The sequence below is a fragment of the Haliotis cracherodii genome, unplaced genomic scaffold (genome assembly GCF_022045235.1).
Source record: "Haliotis cracherodii isolate W230 unplaced genomic scaffold, xgHalCrac1.p SCAF_5, whole genome shotgun sequence".
Lineage (NCBI taxonomy): Eukaryota > Metazoa > Mollusca > Gastropoda > Lepetellida > Haliotidae > Haliotis > Haliotis cracherodii.
The window spans coordinates 59,122,390-59,142,974 of NW_027266308.1; the positions used below are offsets into that span (position 1 = coordinate 59,122,390).

Consider the following 20,585-nt stretch of genomic DNA (forward strand, 5'->3'; position numbering starts at 1 on the left):
ATGGTTATTGCAAAGTTGTCGACAAAATTCTTTCCATCACCATAGGAAACCCCTGCAGAAAGCGGAGTCCACGATACGATTCCGACCATAACATAAACATGTTCTTGTGAATCACAATCATATATTGATGATACCAGGTGTTAGCAAAAATGTGATCGTTTCCTGCCCCACCGGCACCCATCACATACACATGCAAAGGCAAGACAGAAGAAGTGTTACCTGACAAGATGCACGGGAACCTCAATTCCGATTCCGTTTGTTCGTCGTGGGCCGAGTGACGAAAATTGATGCTGACAAACCAAGCATCAAAATCAGAACAAATTACGGAATCGACCTCACGATCTTCGGACCATCCAGGACGAGTTGCGGCGCCTTAGACGATTGCGCCAACCGTCCCCCTCGTTATTGTTCGGGTAACATTGATACATGTAATTCACCCTTTACAGCAAACACAGAACACATGGACACATGTCTTTGTCAATCAGAGAAAGTGACTACAAGACAATTCATTGGACGGTGTAACAAACCGTCTTCTGAAGCCGAACCAGTTTAACCTCAGCGTTTAGAGACAATTGTATCGAAATTATCATTGATAGATTTATGCATTGATCCTCCTTTATCATACACCGAAGAGACGGCATATAGATCATGTCAGTTGATATTATGATATGGAACTGTCCTTGAATGTCTGGAAAAGATTATCTAAAATTGGGGTTATTATCCTGCCACACACAATTCATACTTGATAAGCGGTCTAAAGTTCAGTAATACCAGGTCGTTACTTTCAATGAATGAGTAATGATATTTTATTTGGTTGTCTGTATTCCCAGGATAACGTTTTGTCTGCCGATCATGAGTAGTCCCAAGTATGCTGTTCAAATATGTCAGGCAAAAGGTTCCATTTGAACGATTCTCCTTTAACTGATTATTCGATACTCACAGCATAGTAGCACGTTTCTCTGCAACGTATGGGTGATAATACACCTTGGATAACAATAGATGAATATCGGCAAAAGACATGATTTAAGTGCTTATTGCTTGCAAACACATGAATGTAAACTGTCATCAAATCCACATGTGGGTTGGTGTGTTGTTTGTGCAGCCTACTTTGGTATTCTGTATGATGTTTCTTTTCAAACATTATCATTTAGAAAGATACAGAACTGGGATAAAGTTTGAGGTTTTAAAGGCTTTGAATGAATTTTGTTTGTTCACTGTTTCTACCAAACATGCATTTCATAAACATGCCAATTGACCATTACGGAGTCTCGGCGTTTAATGGAAGAGTAAACGGCTGAGTCTAGCGTCAAAGTACAGGGCGTACCGCTCAACTAGCAACCAAGTGTCGACCATTTACCGCTGGCAAGCTCGTCTCCTTACCATTCACTGTTTTCCTTCGCGTGACACATATAAATATTAATTGAGAATACTTATCTTAAGGCATATCGGTTCAAGGAGAACGAGTCGGTGTCTCATCATGGAGTAATATATGTTTTTCGCCTGTGAGATGATTTTTACGCCGCTTTGAACATTATTTCATTCATATCACGCACGTTGGCTGATATTACGCGGAATTGAAAACCCACTTTGATGCATGTCTTGTCTACATTTCACAACTTTTGAGGTACAGTCGACCATATGCTCTTTCAACGAATATTTCAAAGATGTCCTTTGATTTGATCAGGGCTACAGCATGGTAAACATGGTAGACATGGAGGACATTTCCGAATTTGACGCATCTGTGACCAAATGAAGTCCGATGCATTTCAATTTGATTTTTAATTGACTTGCCTTTGCATGTGTCTGTGACGGGTGCACCTGTGGGGCAGGATCGTACGATGGACTTTGCTTATAGCAGATATTTCTGCCTCTGGAAAGGGTTTTGACGTTTGAATGTACAACATATTTAAGTCAATATGTCCCCGACATAAAGCAGTGCAGTCTTGATAGGGTGTTATGTGTCAAACAAAAAGTGAATTAATCTCGATAGGTTTACTTTTATAACATGTCACGTATTGTTAACCTCAAACGTGAATGGGGGTAGAGCCGGAAGTCATGCTTACCCTTTTCGCGTGATTTTCGGTGATACATTCAAATAATTGTCACTCCCATTGGATTATGTTTCGACTTATGATAATCGAGATTGGTTATTGTCTGGCGTTAATGCTTTATATTTGGTCTTTGACGTCAATGCATTGTAACCTCGTTGTGCGTGACGTTTTAGTGCTGAATTAGGTAATGCAACTAGGGGAAATACGTAAACGCGAACGTATTTATCCACTAAATATGAATAATGTTTTCCTTTTAATAAATAGTGTACCCCTATATGAGTTAAGTATTTATCGAAGCTAATTACTATGAATGATATTTTTAAGCATATATGCTTCTTAGTGGTGAATTTGGCGTGGTAGTTAATAACAGAGTAGAAGCAAGCAATGAAATGTAAAAATATAATTTAAATAAATTAAAGTTTTTTAAAATCCTTATATATCCTATATATAAACTGGGCGTAAAAGAAAGTATAGGTTGAGTTCCATGGTCGATAAAAAAATAACGAGAAGAGGTTTTGTTGTGAATTATAATATACTCTAGGGAGGGGTAACAAATGATTCATCAACCAAAGTTTGAATGAAATTGTGCAATCACAGGTAATGTAAGCTCAAGGTCAACAATGGTTGGGTAAGAAATTTCATTTTCAAAAGTTGTCTGAAATGTCACAAAGAAATTGTCAGACACACTACAAGTTCATTGTCGACACATTTGCCTTCAATAGCATGTGTGACGTCCAAGGCGTGGCATTTCTTTTGTTCGCTTTCATCACGTGTGGTTATACCCTGCAGACGAACGCATTTATACAGCTAACATGCAACCTGTAACGTGAAACCTGTTTCACCATTTTTTTGTCACCGCACGAGCGCCGTCAAAGGTGGCGCGTTCGGGTGAGGTGTTTTTTGGTACCTGTTCCTGAGCAGTCATATTCCCAATATCCACTTTCCACTAGTTATCGCTGTTTTAGGGAAATTACAAATTGCCAACCTATACTTTCTTTTGCCGCTTAACTTTATTCTTTTATTCTTCATACAGGATATTTTCCATCCCCCAACAGGCAAGCGTGATAACCTTCTCATCATATAATGTCATTCTTCAGTTCTGTGCTCGAAAATCTCTTCCCATCTCGTTGTCAATCAATCAATCTTTATTCATGGTACTTATGAGCCAAAGGCCTATAGTACATATTCTGGGTCGTGTTACAAATTCATACATTTTCGTAGTATCATAGCATGACAAACAAACATTGATAAATTTTTAATAGTTTCTGTACAATGACAAGTCATTAATTGTTACCGTTTTGGTTGCGGTAGGAATAGTCTGTTATATTCCTATTATTTTGCTAGATATTTTGCTCTTAAATCTTTATACACTGGACATACACATAAAAAGTGATATTTATCTTCAATACAATCAGTTTTACAAATCCTACAAAGTCTATGTTCTCTGGCAATACCTGGGGGCACGGGTGGCCCAGTCGTCTAAGGCGCCGCGATTCGCTGTGCAGAGTTGCGTCCCTTGGGCACGCCAGAAACATATGATTGTGGGTTCGAATCCCGGTTCGCCCCGATTATGTTTCTAGGTTTGTCAGCACCATACCCGTGCTCCTGGGTTTCACCGAAGTGGTAAACGTCAAAGACCTGCATCACTTCTGAGCTTTCCTCCCACATTAAGCTGACACGCCGCGATGTAACTGGATTACTGTTAAAAGCGGCGTTAAACCCAACTCACTCACTCTTGCAATACCTTAATATCTGCCTGTTTCAATAAATAGATCATGTGAGCCACAACGACATCGAGAAAGACCTTTTCTAAACTTATGTAAATTTACACTTAATAGATAAGGTTCTCGTATTATAGTAGTCTTAAATGTGGTGTAGGAATTTGTTTTTCTAGAACTGAACAAAGAACCATGCCATTTTTTTATGTAGATATCTCATAAGGTCTGTGTCAAACGGGAGAAGAAATGCTGTGGCATATCTACATGTTGCTGTAACCAAATATGACCATATCCACATTCGTATAACATGTTTCCCATCTCTCATAAACATTACCTGAACATTGCAAGTTTTCCTGGAATGTGCGTATTAATATATATTACGTCTGAAGGTATTAGTTATGTGACAGTGACAGTGGCCAATACAGTTCCAACTGAAACCTGTTTCTTATACAGTGGCGTGACTACATATATGCAAAACAATAACTGTCTACACAAATTGTTTCTACTTGCCTTTCGCGGCAATCGTTTGGTCTGTCCGGTGAGTAACTGGCCTTTATCCTATATTAGGAGTAAATATTGTATTTTGGTAGCCTTGGCGAACTGATTACTTATTCCTAATACAGGATACTTACCATCCCAAAACACTAAGCGTGATATCCTCATTATCTTGTAATGTCATTCCTAATTCCACACTCAAAATAAATACTTTCATCTCTCACAAACAGTGTCTAAATTTTGGAAGTTTTCCTGGAACGTGCACATTATTTCATATTTATGTCACAATGTCAGTGATTTGTCAGTCGGACATTGACAATCGTTAATATAGTTCCAACTGAAACGTGCATGTTAAACAGTTGCGTAACAACCATATAGGCAAAATGACAATTGCTTACAGATATTGTTTTCAACTTAGTCATGATCATTGATGGCAACGTTGGCAACAGACGAGACCATCCTCGGAGTGGCAGGCTACGCGTAACCAATCGACAAGACAACTGGATTCAAACAATACACCTACGCAATCGATTCCAGCCAGCAACAGTGACTGCAAGACGAATATCTTCACAAACCGTACTTCGTCGCCGCAGATGTGCAAGGATTGTCGCCAGAAGACCAGCCAGACGTCCCATTTTGACAGGAAACCACCGTCAAGCACGTCTACCGTGGTGCAAACAGCGTCTACGCTGGACGGTCATGCAGTGGGGACAAGTTCTATTCACTGACGAATCTCGTTTTTACCTCAGCCACAGCGATGGACGGATTAGAGTGTACCGACGTCGAGGTGAACGTTACGTCAATCATTGTGTCATGGAAGAAGATCAGTTCGGAGGCGGCAGCGTTATTGTACTGGGTGGGATTTTACAGCAAGACCCGTTTGATAGTTGTAGAGGGAAATCTCAATGGACAGCGCTACCGCGAAGAGATCACCGACCCTGTTGTTCTACCGTTTTTGCGTCGTCATGGCCAAGGCATTACCTTTCAACATGACAACGCCCGGTCTCATATTGCTCGAATTGTTCAGGTTTCTCTTCAACAAAACAACGTGAATGTCATCCCCTGGACGGCTCGTCAGTATGGCAAATTAAACCATTTGATCACTTACAGGAGTCTTTTATCTGTTGCAAACCGAAATTATTTCAGATTTGGAAAAAAAAGAAGTTTGTATTACATCTTATTCAATGTCACAGGAATTTTTGTTGTTCAGTATATACTTTCCCCAACTCGTAACAGGCCTATAATTATGAAAATCTACAGTTACGCCTCATGTAGACACAGATTTCTTTCCTATTTTTTAATCAATGATAGCAATGATCCTACTAGAGTAAATTGTCAAGATCCCCGATCGTCAATTTTGACTCGATCGCAGACAGATATGGACGATGCTATACTCCTTTGTAAAAACTGAAAATAACATTTCCTTCCTTAATATTTGCAAATTTATTCATAAATAGCCCCAACCGTTATCATTTTTTATCCGTTAACTTTATCCTTCCCAGAAACCGACTCATTATATGATACGACTCGATACATACTGAACCGAAAAGAAACGTCACCCCAAGTAACATTGCATGAAAAGTTGTCATTGAAATATCTGGGTAATTTTTGTCAAAATGTCTAAAATTTAACATTACCCTGTCCGGAAAAATGGAATTGGATGATAAAAAAACAAAGCAGATGACAAATAAACCGTTCACCCAAACGCAACACGGCAACGGCCATGGTAACCCGATGCATGTGAGTTCCGTTCAAATTGATATAAAAAATCCACCCAGATCGGATTACATTCATTCGTTCTTGAATTGGTACAACATGCCAATATTGACAAGAAATCAGCGACACCAAGCCCTTTGACGATTGCAAGCTGGCCAAACCGTCCGTCAAGTAGCCAATGCATTTCAAGTGCACGTAAGGACCATATGCAGGCTCCAGCAACGGTACCAGACCACCAACACTACAGAAAACCGACCATGTAGTGGAAGACCAAGGGTCAGAACCGGACGTCAGAATCGTCAGATTGTGCGACAGGATCTTCAAGATCGTTTTGTTACTGCTGCGGAAACTGCTCGATGCCGGGGGTAACGTTATTCGGATGCTTGTGGTGTTGAGAGAGACTCGTCGGGTGGTCCGAGCATCATAGTGTGGGGTGGAATTGGTCTTGCACAGGGGGCCGGCCCTGTGGGCTTCCAGAACATTGGCCCAGGGAGAGGTAATGGTGTCACAGCAGCTCGGTACATTGATCAAGTCTTGAGACCACACGCCATACCTCATTTGGCACGTCGCCGTAACCACGAGTTCCAGCATGATAACGCCCTTGCCCACACTGCGAGAGCAACCAGAGACTTCATCAAGCAGAATGGCATCAGAACCATGCAGTGGCCTGCCCTCAGTCCCGATTTAAATCCCATTGAGCACCCGTGGGACGAGATTCAAAGACGGCTGATTGACGTCCGACCAAGGCCGACAACTGCAGCTGAACTGCGTCAGGCGTTCCTCAGAGTGTGGGCTCAAGTGCCTAGGCTTTCATCAACCGCCTCATCCATTCCATGTATCGACGTTGCACGGCAGTCATCAATGCACATGGCGGACACATGAGATACTGACTTGTGATGCCATTTTCTCAGAGACTAGGGTTGTGTTTCACTTTAAGATAATTTGACACTTTAATTTCAACCTTGCTGATCAGTTTTGCCAAGTTTCATCTTTATAATGTCTCAATGTATGTTTACAATGTTTGGACAAATATATCTATCCATGGTGACGTTTCTTTTGCGGTTCAGTTTACGTGTCAGAAATGATGTAGAATGAACAGCATCGCACATCATCCATCAATATACCATGAATTAAAATCACGCACAAAATTAATTAACCGGCGGGCAGGATAACAGGATCCGCTTTGTCCGCTATGTAATAGGGACTCGTAAGGACATGCTCATGCTATAGTCAGAATCGTACATATGACGGTGCATTCAGCAAAGATATCTTATGACTATGAGAAGAGTTTTGTCGCTCATATTTAAGCTTTAAACACTTTGTTGAAATCCATGCGCACGGGTATGTTGCTGCTGAACTATTACCCTAAACAGGGCAACCCTGGGATTCGAACCAACGATGATATGATCATATAATAGGCTGGACTACATGCCCTCGATAACCCCATTGCTTGCAGCCTTGAGGGGCGGTGAGGGTAGCCTGGTGGCTAAAGCATTTGCTCGTCACGCCGAAAGCCCGGGATCGATTCCCTACATGTACATGGGTACAACGTGTGAAACCCATTTCTGATGTCCCCCCCCCCCCCCCCCCCCCCGTGATAACGCTGAACTATTGGTAAAAGCGGGGAAAGACATACTCACTCACTCACTCATTCGCAGCCCTGAATGGAACACACTGCAATGACGTAAGTAACAGTTCAAAACTAATAAGGAATAAAAGGGTTAAAAAATAAACCAACTTAACAGAACATCATCAAAGTTTTTGATACTCACACGAGAAGATGCCCTTTAGCAAAGATACAACGGTATCAAAAAATAATTTCTGGAATATCGTATTTCAATATAAAGGTTAACAATGGACAGTATTCAAAGTTATCTCTTACATATGTTTTATAAACTTAAATAATTACAATGATAATTAAAAACATCAATGTAATTATTTTCTTGTTTTGCTCTTGTTCATCGTGACCTGATCAAATTGATCATTCAACCTTCAAAAGTTGATAGAATGTAGATAGATAATTGCAATTTATTTTTCAAAAGACGATATTACAGAAGGACGTTAACGATATTAACGTTACAACAACCCGTATCATATTTCTGTCATTGAAGCAAAGTCAGAACTGTGGCATGCAGAGAAACAGGCAGAACATGCATCACGGAACATAGACATTCTAGCCGTTACATAGCACACATTGTACAACATATCCTGCATCATGGTACACGCCTTCACTGCGATACATGTACATGTACTCAATCACGCAACACACACCTTTACTGCGATATATGCTCTGACACGCAACACATACCTTCACTATTATACATACACACCAACACGGAACACGCACCCTCACTGTTATACATACACACCAACACGGAACATGCACCCTCACTGTTATACATACACACCAACACGGAACACGCACCCTCACTGTTATACATACACACCAACACGGAACATGCACCCTCACTGTTATACATACACACCAACACGGAACACGCACCCCCACTGTTATACATACACACCAACACGGAACACGCACCCTCACTGTTATACATACACACCAACACGGAACATGCACCCTCACTGTTATACATACACACCAACACGGAACACGCACCCTCACTGTTATACATACACACCAACACGGAACACGCACCCTCACTGTTATACATACACACCAACACGGTACACACAGCTTCACTGTCATATATACACACAAACACGGAACACACACCTTCACTGTTATACATACACACCAACACGGTACACACACCTTCACTGTCATATATACACACAAACACGGAACACACAGCTTCACTGTTATACATACACACAAACATTGAACTCACACCTTCACTGTCATACATACACACAAACATAGAACTCACACCTTCACTGTCATACATACACACCAACACGGTACACACAGCTTCACTGTCATACATACACACCAACACGGAACACACACCTTCACTGTCATACATACACCCCAACACTGAACACACAGCTTCACTGTGATATATACAGACCAACACGGAACACACACCTTCACTGTGACACATACACACCAACACGGAACACCAGCATCCACTGTCATACATACACTCCAACACGGAACCTGTCATACATACATTCCAACACGGAACACACACCTTCACTGTCATACATACATTCCAACACGGAACACACACCTTCACTGTCATACATACATTCCAACACTGAACACACACCTTCACTGTCATACATACACACCAACACGGAACGCTCACCTTCACTGTCATACATACATTCCAACACGGAATACTCACCTTCACTGTCATACATACATTCCAACACGGAATACTCACCTTCACTGTCATACATACACACCAACACGGAATACTCACCTTCACTGTCATACATTCACACCATCATGGAACTCACACCTTCACTGTCATACATACACACCAACACGGAACACACAGCTTCACTGTCATACATTCACACCAACACGGAACACACACCTTCACTGTCATACATACACCCCAACACTGAACACACAGCTTCACTGTGATATATACAGACCAACACGGAACACACACCTTCACTGTGACACATACACACCAACACGGAACACCAGCATCCACTGTCATACATACACTCCAACACGGAACCTGTCATACATACATTCCAACACGGAACACACACCTTCACTGTCATACATACATTCCAACACGGAACACACACCTTCACTGTCATACATACATTCCAACACTGAACACACACCTTCACTGTCATACATACACACCAACACGGAACGCTCACCTTCACTGTCATACATACATTCCAACACGGAATACTCACCTTCACTGTCATACATACATTCCAACACGGAATACTCACCTTCACTGTCATACATACACACCAACACGGAATACACACCTTCACTGTCATACATACACACCAACACGGAATACTCACCTTCACTGTCATACATACACACCAACACGGAATACTCACCTTCACTGTCATACATACACACCAACACGGAATACTCACCTTCACTGTCATACATACATTCCAACACGGAATACTCACCTTCACTGTCATACATTCACACCATCATGGAACTCACACCTTCACTGTCATACATACACACCAACACGGAACACACACCTTCACTGTCATACATTCACACCATCATGGAACTCACACCTTCACTGTGATACATACACACCAGCACGGAACACGCACCCTCACTGTCATACATACACACCAACACTGAACACACAGCTTCACTGTGATACATACACACCAACACTGAACACACAGCTTCACTGTGATACATACACACCAACACTGAACACACAGCTTCACTGTGATACATACACACCAACACGGAACACGTACCCTCACTGTCATACATACACACCAACACTGAACACACAGCTTCACTGTCATACATACACACCAACACTGAACACACAGCTTCACTGTCATACATACACACCAACACTGAACACACAGCTTCACTGTGATACATACACTCCAACACGGAACACACAGCTTCACTGTCATACATTCACACCAACACGGAACACACACCTTCACTGTCATACATACACTCCAACACGGAACACCAGCATCCACTGTCATACATACACACCAACACGGAACACACACCTTCACTGTCATACATACACACCATCATGGAACTCACACCTTCACTGTCATACATACACACCAACACGGAACACCAGCATCCACTGTCATACATACACACCAACACGGAACACGCACCCTCACTGTCATACATACACACCAACATGGAACTCACACCTTCACTGTCATACATACACACCAACACGGAACACCAGCATCCACTGTCATACATACACACCAACACGGAACACGCACCCTCACTGTCATACATACACACCATCATGGAACTCACACCTTCACTGTCATACATACACACCAACACGGAACACCAGCATCCACTGTCATACATACACACCAACACGGAACACCAGCATCCACTGTCATACATACACACCAACACGGAACACCAGCATCCACTGTCATACAAATCCTTTAACGAATTTAGAGTGTACTATAAATTCCTTCACGGAACACATTTTCACTACAATATGTACCCTCGAGCATGGAATTACACAAACTGAGTAAATTGCTAACACTTACAGGAAATACACACATTCACTGCTCACAGACCCTCTGGTTTTATGCAGCGTCTCTTTAGCGACACGTATTACCAAATTCACCCCCAAAACATGAAAATGAATACCCTGGTTGGTGACACGATATCGGGCGAGAAGCACGAACAAATGTCGACTTAAAACCGATTTTACAGATTCACGTACGAACACACAATAAACACAAAATAAACGAGTCTATTTGAGAAGGACATCAATGGCAGGGTTTGACACTTTGAGTCAATGTGTGGAAATTAATGATACATAACTATATCTATTAATCAAAGTAAGTTAAATTTAAAAGTTAATTATGAAGTCATGATTTGAACAGAGATAATGGTTATTGATAAAATGGACGTAAAATGCGGTCGATAACATGTCTAAAGATATATGTGAGTTAAATAGTTCTCTATCAGAATGTATGAAAACGTGAGCCTTTAATGCGAATCTGATCTTGCGCAACATATCTAATGAAAAAATGCACCATCGGGGCATGTCACGGTCACCTGTTGCGAACACCAAAAAACACATGTTTATGTTACAGTCGGAATCGTACAATGGACTCTGCTTTTAGTAGATTTTTTTGCGATGGAAATATATTGAAAGGGCTTTGTCGCTGTTATTATTAAATACAATAGATAGAGTGAGTTCGAATTGCGTCGTTGCTCAGCGATGACTATTCTGTAAAGGTCATTGTGATGATGTTACTGTCCTTGCTTATTCATCTGTATCAAATGCACGATGTGAGCTACGTGTGCACAAAACAAAACATTCGCACACTGTCTTATCGTTCAGCTTATTCTCCTGAAATTTAACAATATGGAAATTTCTAGAAGCATTAGTTCCGTATGATACACATACTATTTCTGAACATGCGTCAAGACAGCTTGTCAATGTGGTACTGAACTTGATTAAACAGAGGATTTGCCCATCATGAAATGTCAGCAAGCTTTTCAATACGAACGCGTTTCACTTCACAAGTATAGGACGTAGTTTGGTTGTCGATTTGACATAGATTTCCCGTACAAATGTCAGTTTCATTTGCGAGTAGTTAGCATATGTTTCATCAATAAATCACAGTTAAACTTCACATTTACAACCCTGATAGCACACGATGCTTTGACATGTTCTAAACTGACGTTGGTTGTAAAGTGTTGCAAATGGCGCATGCTAGCTCATCTTTGATGGAACTTGCTATACGTGTCCGACAATTGAACAGCCCTTGAAACAAAAAAACTATAACCAGTTTCGAGCGTTCGAATATTGGAAAGTTTACGTATTCCTGGTGGATGCCGTCGGATCAATCATTAGTCTCGTAAACGATTGATTGTTCGGCCTGGGTGTCGATCAGTATTGGGAATGCCAGTGTAAGAAGATTAAACTCTGTCGCGTTTCAGTGGCTGAGGAGAAGTTTGACACTTGTTAAAGTATCTGGGTCAAGTTTGTTGAAATGATCCAATTATGTTTCGATATATGTCTATTCTGTTGACATGCTGTCGAAATCTTTCGAAAAGCAGCTGTGAGCAGTTTCAACCCCGAATCCATTAGGCTGACGTTTTGCACTTCAGTAATGGGTGAATGAGTTGGGTTTAACGCCGCCTTTTACAGTATTCCAGTTATATCACGGCGTGTCAGCTTAATTTGGGAGGAAAGCCCGAGGTGATGCAGGTCTCAGAAGTTTATCGCTTCAGTGAAACCCAGGAGCACGGGTATGGTGCTGACAAACCTGGAAATATAATCGGGGCGAACCGGCATTCGAGCCCACAATCATAGGTTTCTGGCTTGCCCAAGGGACGCACCTCTGCACAGCGAATCGCGGCGCATTGGACAACTGGGCCACCCGCGCCCCCACTTCAGTAATCGATTAATGTATTTGATTGGGTGATTTATTTATTTCATTTATTTATGGACAAAGTGTTCCCTTTAATTTAAACTGAATTTAAAGCTTAATTGAAGATTAATTTAGTATACCACGTTTTGTTTCATCGTGGATGAAAATCCAAAATAAAAGAGGTCGTTTGATATTACCATTTTGGTAAAACCAACGAGCACTGGAATTGCGGCGCCATAACCCTTTGGTCCCCCATGCACCATTCAACCAAACGAAGTCGCTGGGAATAGTATCGTACCCAGTCAATATATTCAGAGTCAGCCTATTCTCTCGAGGTAACCAATACAACATATTCGTATGGAAGGTCATTCGGTACGGACCAATCCATCTTACTATCTCGAGGCCATTATAACTTTAACTGAATCTTTCCCAGGACAACCATAAAGCCTTGAAGTTGAAATGAATCAATGAAACGTACGCTAAGTTCTTCGAATTTTTTCCTGAATGTGAATATAGGTTCTTGATGTTGTCAGTACATCATACAGTACGTGACATGTTCAACCAGCTGCCGTCACTTGACGTCACTGCATTTTAATGACAACTTGATAATATGATGTGAAAAGTGAGAAAGCTTTTTTCATCTTTAATACTGCAATAACCTTCCAGGCACACCATGATCACCTCCAACGTGGGGTTATAAACATGCAACAGCTTGATGGTGATAAGGCTCTGTATGTAATAAACGATGTGATAACCCGCACGTATCGTGACCTAATCTACACTGCTACTCTCCTCCGTCCCGTTTCAGTTCGTTCGGCTTATTCCGTCACTTACATCATAACCTATGACCGAGCGCCTTCCGTTCCGCGGAGGAACGAATGGAACAGGGGTCTAGAGCCCCACAATTGGTTGAGCCCCAAAGATGGTGGATTCAATTCCAGATTCGACCTGTTTACGGTCTTTTGTATCTCAGCACCAAATCCTCGCTCGCTGGCTTCACCAAAATGGTATTCACAACTACGACTTACGTTTCTATATTCCGACACGTACAAATTGAAATTATGAAGCGTTAATTTCAACACACTCGTACCGAACCGTCATAAATTTAAATGCAGTTCCTTTACAAAGTGACAGAAAAGGGTATTAGAAGTCTTACGCACATGTGACCGCATCTTAAACAACATTATTCTTCAGAGTGGGTAGGTGGCACGCGATTATGTATGATGGCAACATTACGCATGACGTTTGTGAATGTCTTGTGTGAAATATATGTTAAATATTTGTGCATTGAATACGGGTATGTATACACTGTCTCAGTGTGGGTTTAGACTTTGTAGGACAGTGTACTTTAGAACAAAATAACGCGAGACTATGCGTGGCGATGTGTAGTATATACAGTTAACTACAGTTATAACGAACTTAAAGGGACCACTAAATTTAGTTCGTAATAACCGTAGTTCGTTTTAAGCACATACACAGCATATATACATCAAATGGACGGGGCTAAACTGTTTGTTATATCCGTCAGTTCGCTATAAGCGTGTTCGTTATAAACGTAGTATACTGTATGTGCAATAAATATTTGACAAACCGCACTACAAATCTGACAATGTGTACCATATGTTTGTTTGTTTGCTCTTTAACGCCGCACTCAGTAATAGTACAATATGTGTGACCAAGTGTTCTATTTGTGGACAAGGTGTGCTATATAATGTCACAATTTATACTTTATACGCGACAGTGTGTACTAAATATGTGACCGTGTGTACCGTTCTGCGTAATGGCGAACCGAATGAACGTTTTAAAAGCTGACCCTCTCAAATATAATCTAATGATTCTGAACGTGCCATGCTTAACTGCTCTTAGTCCACAATGCTATTACTCGCTTTTTCATATTCTTTCATTCCTTAAGAGCAATATGTATGACCGCTTGAAGGGACGACTAAACTCAATAATACACGTGAGCCTGAAAAACACAGCAGTTGTCCGTCAACCTCAAAACGCGTATATTGATCGAACGTAGAGGTGTCGGTTCCGAGAACAAGAACCGAAGCCGTATTTGTCAGTTTCATTAATACGCATAGAAGAAAGTTAGACTCTGGTCTGTGGCGTTTTGTTGTTGATTCCACCGTTATAATATTCCTAAAATTACCGTTATATTTTGCACTGTAGGTAGTCGGCACTAGCAGCGGGCAGTACAGGTTCGCCAGTGTGCTGTTCTCAGACAGCAGCACGGGGGCTGCAGGGACGTGAATAAGGCTGACGAAAGAAGTATCAGGTGGACATTTAAAACCTTTGCTGGTTTCCACAGAAACGTTTCAGATACTTTCTAAGGGTTCTTCCATCTTGAACATAATTGTGTGTAGCCATGTGGCGTGTGTCGTGTTGATGCCGACCTTGCAGTAGACATCGACGCTGCCGCGGTAACACCACGCCTCGTGTAAATTGATTCACACTTTAGTTAAGTTTATCAATTTCCCTATCTTCATTCAAAGCAGAAAGCAGGTCTGGGAGCATTGCAAGGCTTGATACAGATCCCTACGTGCCTCAACCCACCGCACAGGGTTATCACGAAGGCGCTGGTGTATGTCAGCGCATTAAATGATGACCTTATCCACAGGTGGGATATAAAGCTTGCGTGCACAGCAACAGGTAAACACATCGGCATTGCCCAGCGCAGTCTTAAAGGCCAGCTGACCTGGCAGATGCCTCGACTGAGTATTAACAATAGCCGTCAGGGCCTGGGTTTCCAGGAACACGTTCTTCAGCTGGAATTGCCGCGTGAAGTAAGAACGACATCATTTGATAGCGTTGCCGGAGTAATGAAGCTAAGTCCCGCGCGGTGCTACAGGTATGCAACCAACCTTTACAAGTAAGCCTTGTCTACCACTTCCAGGTATTTAGGAACCGTCACACGTGGACCGGGACTACTGCAGTTTGACTTGCAAAAAATGAAGCTGACAATCTGTTTGAACTTAACTCTCTGATCACAGATCTAATACACCGGATGTTCCACTTTTCATGGGGAGTCTGTTTTGTAGCAAAAAGGCTTAAGTTTCCCGGCAACTGCAAACAGTAGGTCTGAGTTTATTATGTCGTGGTCGAGTTAATGCGGTAAAGGGATGACGCGGAACATGTTTATTACTTGGCGAAGGTTTGAAGGACCAGCGAAATAGCAAATCATATCGTGTTTTGCTGCTGTCAAGTGTATCCATTTTACCCATAACGTGCAGTCGGTAAGGGAGATCGCTTTATTATTGCCGTGAGAAGACGCGGATGACACATAAGGTTTCTGCGCGAGCCTGACGTAGGCACCGCGTGTTATGATCAATACCGGTGTTTGTTCAATGGTGGTGTTTGAAGATTAATTGTCACTATGATGTGACTGTGAACCTGACATCGGACGTTGTGGTGTACACCACGTGGATACAAGTTGCTGATAGTGTTATCCGTCCATCGGACAATCTGCCTTGAAAATGATGGGATGTTTTAATTCCAAGAAACTCAAATCTATGACAATACGTTCAGATAGCAAGCGATCCAGGGGGAGCGGAAAGAAATACCTCCCCCAGGATACAGGGGAGGGGCAGGCGGTCCCCTCCCCTCGGGGTTTACCTGAAGAACGACCTGAGTTTACAGAGAGACAGAAAGAGATTGTGCTGGACACATGGCAGATCATTCAAAAAGACATTGCCCGAGTTGGAGTGGTCATGTTTATGAGGTGAGTTCAAAACGTTTTCATTGTACCCTGTTATTTGCTTCACAAACATGTCATGTGGAATCTTGGCCAAACTACTAATTATCGGGATTGTAGAAGCTACGCGAACAGATGAGCTATATTTGTGTAGCAGAATATCGACTGTTAGCGTGAAGCTACTCCCGATAACAAGTACAGAAATAACACAGTTGTAAGGCACCAGTATTAACTCTGCCAACTTGCAGGTTTTCTTGATATTGCTAAATTCAGGTACGATATTAACCTTTCTTATTTCATCGTGGTATATTTATGTTTTTAAATCTTCACATTTGGCATTTATCTTTAATATATGGAAGTAATTCAATCCGGTTATCACAAGCTGTACTTCATAAAAAAATGACAAAATATTGAAGATAATGTTGGAAGCAATCTGAACGATATAAACAAGGTAGGTCACTACATTTAGGGGACACCATGGTTTAAGTTACATTATAGATTAACTGGTATTAATGATTTTTTGACAGACCGTTATGTCAATATCGAAACGATTATTTACATTAAATCAGTTGTCAGCTACATTTGTGGAACCGACAGACCAGCACAGTGTTCTATCACGTGTTTTGTGATATAAATGAGTGAGTGGCTTAAATTTTACGCCGTTTGTAAAAGTAAACCATCCAGCTTAGTATAGGGAGGAAGCCAAAATCAATGCAGGTCGTAAGATATACCACATTGATCAAGGGTGTCTGCTGAGATGCAGCGTTCTATATGCAACTCAAACTGTAGCGTATCAGTCCTTTTGAAATAAATGTTAAGTCGCCATAACTAAACGCTGCAGTGGACAATCAGAGAGTCAAATCGCCAAATACAGTGAATTATATATATCAACCAAAACGAAGAAAAATCATTTTTACAAGTCGAGTAATGCTAACCGGTAAAGGTGAATGAGTAGCGCCCGCAACGTTCTTTGAATAATGACTCCGCTGCATTCTTACCTCATTTCATGACGTCATATCAGGTCATCAATGGAATGTCGTTGCATGTAAATGAAATGCGTAAATGCAACTGTAAAAAAATACAGGTTTTATCTATTTGCTAAAAAAACATAAGCCCTCAAACCCTAGCCCATTGAAATGACAAAGTTGCTAATAAATAAACATTGTATCCATATGTGGGTATACTAATTTAAAAAGTTAATACTTTTACTTATCTCTTAATTTAACACTGTAAAGACAGTGAGTGTTTGGTGCGGTAGATATTAAGTGCGCCTTGCTCAATAAATTCCACACATCGCATTCTCTTTTCAACCGGAAAGTTAGATTACCTCCTCAAGATTTTCAAACTACGAATCTGAGAATAGGTTTAATACTCTGAATACAGAACAGTAGATATCCATAAATCAGGAATTGATAACTCAACGGGCATAATCGGGATTCGAACAAAATCAAATAGCGGATCCCGAAGACCCATTTCTGTAGAACAAGCTACATCCACAAACCACTAGCCATCCGTTCCCCTGTTGTTATACGTGTGAGTGACGCGTTGGACAATATCTGAAAAAGAAACACAATTCTTTAAGACGTTTGATCTGAGCCTCTGACAAACATAGTCAGTGCCTGCAGCACACAGTAACGGCACCTGAATTGATGTTTCTCCATCTATGGCTCTATAGCTGGCAGTTCATTGATTTGTTTTCCCTCTGTAAGACAGAGCTAAGCCACTCTTGTCTCATTCTTCCCATCGCAATTGTTTGGTTGTTACATATACACTGTACTATATTTCACATATTCACAGCCTTTGGTAGCTTCACTGTTCCATTTATATGTAGCTTGGTTGTCATTATAGGAAATACTTGTGGTGTTTATGTCTTGGGTTTACCTGTTGACACGATTTACCATCTTGTAACTTTTGTACGCAGGAACACTTTACTAAGGTCTTGTATAGTTCTTATTGATGAGGCCAGTTTCTGTGTGACTGAATCACTTGCATTCGGAAGACATTAAGTATAGAGGTAAATTGGATCGTGAGTGAGAGGCTAAACCAATTTATCGGCGTATTCAGCATTCAACTATACAAATGGAAACATAAATGACGTTTCCTTTATATTTCCATAACAAAGTTTTGAAATTGTACCGTGTTTAAATTCTCTGATGAAAACTGTCATATCTTCAGAGTAACATGTCCTTTTAAATGCAAAAAAACAAACAAACAAAAAACAAAAGAAAAAAAACGAAATCGATTGTCTATATCATGACATGTTTTGCAACTGGTCACAGCGATGTTTATCTGAACCCTTTCAGCTACTCCCTCTTCTTTGTTTCGTATGCTGTGAGTGAGTGAGTAAGTGAGTGAGTGAGTGTTCCAGTTATATCAAGGCTTGTCAGCTTCATGTGGCAGGAAAGTCCAGAAGTGATGCGGGTCTCTTTGGTGAAACCCTCTAGCACGGATATGGTACTGACAAACCTTGAGACATAATCGGGCAAACCGGGTTTCTGGCATGCCCAAGGGACGCAACTCTGCACAGCGAATTGCGGCGCCTTAGACGACTGGGCCACCCTTGCCCACTCCTTGATCAGTAATCGTCTTTGCATGAGTGAGTGAGTTGGGTTTTTACACCGTTTTGGACAGAGTTTCAATGTCTTCTAGCAGTTGCAGGTGTACTGTGAGTCGTTATTGCCTGACAGACATTATGTATAACGGGGTTCTATAGTCACCCATGGTACCAGCTGTATCAGATTAGTTTGTTTACAGTGTCACACTAAACAGGTCTTATATTCCTTGTATAGTAGCAGATGATTTGAAACATGTTTAATTTAGATTTAATTCAATTTATAATGGGGTCAGTGGTTGCAAAGACATCTTTCATCGAGATTAAGATAACCTGATTTCAACAGATGAGGGTGTTATTTAGACTAAAATCCAGAATAACATAAAAATGGATGCCCCGTCCAACTCAATATACCCTTAAGTACGTGTATGCATACCACACCACAAAGAGCATCTTGGCTTCTTTTTTTAGAGGCAGTGGGGTACCCTAGTGGGTAAAGCGTTCGCTCGTCACGCCGAGGCCCTGGTTCGATTCCCCACATGTGCAATGTATGAAAATCATTTCTGATGTCGCCCGCCGTGGCATTGCTGGAATATTGCTTAAAGCGGAGTGAAAAATACTCACTCACCCACATCTTATTTTAACAGGTAGTTTGTAAACATGGACAAATCACGTATTTCCATGAATGGCTTCATACCCATGAGAAACCTGTACTTTAATCACGGTGTGCTCTTTCACATAGAAACCTAACGTCTTGACATCTTATTCTTTGAACAAAGCATATTGCAGTTAGGCCTTCTGCGATCGTGCTACCCTGCTTGTCCACGTACTTGATGCATTTACTCCCTACGTGATGGGGAGGTTATCAATTTCCCATAACCAATATTGTATGAGCAAATATTGGTTGAGCTTCACCGTTGATTCTGTTTCCTTGCTGGTGGTACCTGCAGGGCACCGTGGTGACGCAAGTGACGGTGTAACATTTAATTCCAGCTTGTACAATCATTTTAGACACAAATGACATGTCTGCACAAGCCCTTTTTTCACCAGCGAGGTGCATGTTCTACAGTTTATTTAAGAATTGACTTCAGTGTGTTTTGTGTGAAAGATTGAACGTTTAAGTCCTATTCAAATCCGCGTCGGGCGTGTACGCCAAGTGTGAACACTGATTGTTACGCAAAATGCATGCTGAAGTCAATTCTTATGAATAGGCAGGCCAACAATAATAACTGTACAGACTGCTTTTTTATAATTACCACAGAAAAACTGTAGACAACAGTACGAAATGAGCGACATCGTTCAGCGCAAAATTGCATCATAAACCCCACCCATGC

The 20,585-nt window shown here is 41.3% G+C and overlaps 1 protein-coding gene across 1 annotated transcript in view; it reads left to right on the forward strand.

Moving 5' to 3' along the window:
* The first annotated feature begins 16,037 nt into the window (after window positions 1-16,037).
* Window positions 16,038-20,585, forward strand: part of LOC139442572 (uncharacterized) — a 58,013-nt gene continuing 53,465 nt past the window's right edge. Inside the window, exon 1 of the mRNA XM_071223411.1 lies at window positions 16,038-16,727. Within this exon, the coding sequence (XP_071079512.1) occupies window positions 16,483-16,727 (245 nt within the window). The 5' untranslated portion in view covers window positions 16,038-16,482. The remainder of the gene's footprint in view (window positions 16,728-20,585) is intronic.